Genomic DNA, 2,617 nt, shown 5'->3' with positions numbered 1-2,617 from the left:
GTGGTAATGGGTACCCATAGTGGACAGTGTTGGCTGGAGCTTCCCGACTAAATCAAGCCTGGAAGCAGGAGCGGCATCCACTTCCAAAATGGCTTGCCTCCGGAAACTCTATGTACGAACAGTGCTCAGGCTGTTCATTCATAGGGTCGCTATGAGTCGTGTACAACTCAACGGCATCAAAACAACAACAACCACTGAATCACTTGGTTTAATGCTTCACCTTTCTGAGTCTCGGTTTTCTCATCTGCCAAATGGGCAATTAAGCTGCAACAATTATTTTATTTTTTAAAATATCCACTTACTTAAGCAGCAGAGTCTTTCCCTTGAAATGAGAGGTAGATTGGGGTTGGTGCATTTTTCAAAGTTCTCTTTTAGGACGATGTGAGAAGCACACTTGGGGGTGCAAAAGTGGAAGTCGGAGGTACCATTGCTCTGAATGATAGGAAGAATGCATGTTTAGCAAGGGTTAAGGCAGTTGCATGAAGAGAAGTGGGTGAAATTGGGCAATATTTAGAAGGGAAAAATAATTTAGATTTTCTAATGAATTGGACAAGGAGAGGAAGATGTCAGGAATGGTGCCTAAACCTTGAAAACAGAGTGAAAGAAACCAGATGCAGAGGGTGAGTATTGTATCATTCCATTTATATGAAATATTCAGAATAGGTAAATCTTCAGCAACAGAGAGCAGATTGGTGTTTGCCAAGATCTGAGGGGGGATTGGGAATGGGTAGTAGCTGCTGGGTAAAGATGGAATTTCTTTTTAAGTGATGAAAATATTGTGAAATTAGAGATAGTAGCTGTGCAACATTATGAATGTCCTAAATAACACAGAACTATTTACTTTAAAATAGTTAATTTTACGTTCTGTGACTTTCGCCTCAATTAAGAAAATGAGAAACTTCTAGTTATTCACTTGTTTAGTAGGCTAGAATGTGGTAGCGGTTCACCAATACAGGGGATGCTGGTGGGGAGTCTGCAGGGGAAGAGCATTCATTTCTTTTGGGGCTTAAAGTTAAAGGAGCCCTTGAAACAGCAGAGGGAATGCTGGTGGTGCACTGGTTAAGTGCTTGGCTGCTAACTGAAAGGTGAGTGCTTTGTACTCTGCAGGGGGAAAAGATGAGACCGTCTGCTCCTGTAATCATTTGCGACCTTGGAAACTCTCCGAGACAGTTATGCTTTACCTTATAGCATCCCTGGTTTAGGAGCACCTCGATGACAATCAGTTTGGTTTGATATTTTGGTTTGAGATAAATGGGTCATGCGGATTGAAGAACTCAGAAGCAAGGTCAGGTGGAGCTGTGGAGCTGTCTTTAGAGAAAGTGATGGAAAACTCTCTTCTCTTTATGTCTCCCTTAGGTCATGCTGGCTCCCCTCATTTCTATTGCTCTGAAGGTGTCCCAACTCCAGGAAAAGACAGGACGCACTGCACCCACTGTCATCACTTAAGAAGACAAGCTGGATGTGGTACGTCCCTCTGCCCCAAGACTCACCCAGGTTATCTGATTGAAGAGCATGGACAGAAACAAAGTGTCTTCACCCAGGCTTTTAGGAGTCGGTCTTTCTACTAATCAGAGCTACTGATGAATGGTGCATTTGCAAGGCCTTGCCCACGAAGATGACTATGAGAGACAGCCCTGTGGGAAAGAGGACCCAGGGGCTTATACTAATGTCACTTCCTTTTTAATTCCCTTGTGCACTGCTGCTGTGTATTTGTCTCTTTAAGTACTATGTACTGTTTACACTGTAACATAAGAAGGAGGTTGACTATCAACTGCAGAAGCCATTTTTCACCTTTAGAATGTGTCAATGAGATGACAGTGCAAGTTCCTTTCTTCCTTTGTGAATCCTTTGCCCCATTTACTGTTTACATGCAATCTAGCAATTCAATTTCTGGTGCCTTCTCTCCAATCAGTCCTTTCCTCAGAGTGAGACGTACAAATCCTTGCATTGTTTTGCAACATACTCCCATTCATGCAGGTACTTTGGAGTATTAAAGCAAAATAAGCTGCTATTTTGTGATGTCTTTTTTCCCCCCTCTGTCTTAACTACAAAATGCTCTGTGATTTTAAAAGCAAAACTTTTTTTTTCCAAGAAGAGAGTGTAATATTTTGATTTGATAGCCCAGCCAAAAAAACAAAACAATCTCTGAGCTAGGTTTAAAATTCATAGGTTCAAGAAATATCATGCAAATTGTAGCAGGTTCAGCTGAGCCCTGGATCTATCTTAGGTGGATAAATTAAGCTTGATGTGAATTATTTGAAACGGGGAAGGAAGATGAGCTTTAGGAGATCAAATCGCAAAGGGACATGCACCTTATGATGCTGAGATGTGCTGTGATGCCAATTGAGGAGACTCCAAAAATGGCATGGTTAATCGTTGGGCCAGAAATCTTGAGCCCACTGGCATTTTACTCACCTTAGAAAATTTATATTCGGCCCATGAGGATAAAGCAGTAAAGAGCATAGACTTGGAACTGACAGGCCCAAGTTGAAATGCAACTTGAGACCTTTTGACTATCACTTTCCTTGTCTTTGAAATGGGGATGAAAATAACTCCGTCTTTATGGGGTTGTTGAGATCATTGAGTGAGCTGACCTTTGAAAACAGAGGAGGGTGCA

The 2,617-nt window shown here is 41.9% G+C and overlaps 1 protein-coding gene across 2 annotated transcripts in view; it reads left to right on the top strand.

The window, feature by feature from the left end:
• The window catches only part of PGM1 (phosphoglucomutase 1), a 108,702-nt gene extending 106,695 nt beyond the window's left edge, over nucleotides 1–2,007 (top strand). For both annotated transcript variants that reach the window (XM_006879769.1, XM_006879768.1), the window contains exon 11: nucleotides 1,357–2,007. In XM_006879769.1, coding sequence (XP_006879831.1) covers nucleotides 1,357–1,446 — 90 coding nt within the window. In that variant the 3' untranslated portion in view covers nucleotides 1,447–2,007. The remainder of the gene's footprint in view (nucleotides 1–1,356) is intronic.
• Nucleotides 2,008–2,617: the final 610 nt, after the last annotated feature.

This window comes from Elephantulus edwardii, unplaced genomic scaffold (genome assembly GCF_000299155.1).
Source record: "Elephantulus edwardii isolate Elephantulus edwardi_28Jun2011 unplaced genomic scaffold, EleEdw1.0 scaffold00005, whole genome shotgun sequence".
In the NCBI taxonomy this organism is placed as follows: Eukaryota; Metazoa; Chordata; class Mammalia; order Macroscelidea; family Macroscelididae; genus Elephantulus; species Elephantulus edwardii.
This window is presented reverse-complemented; position numbering and strand designations above follow the sequence as displayed.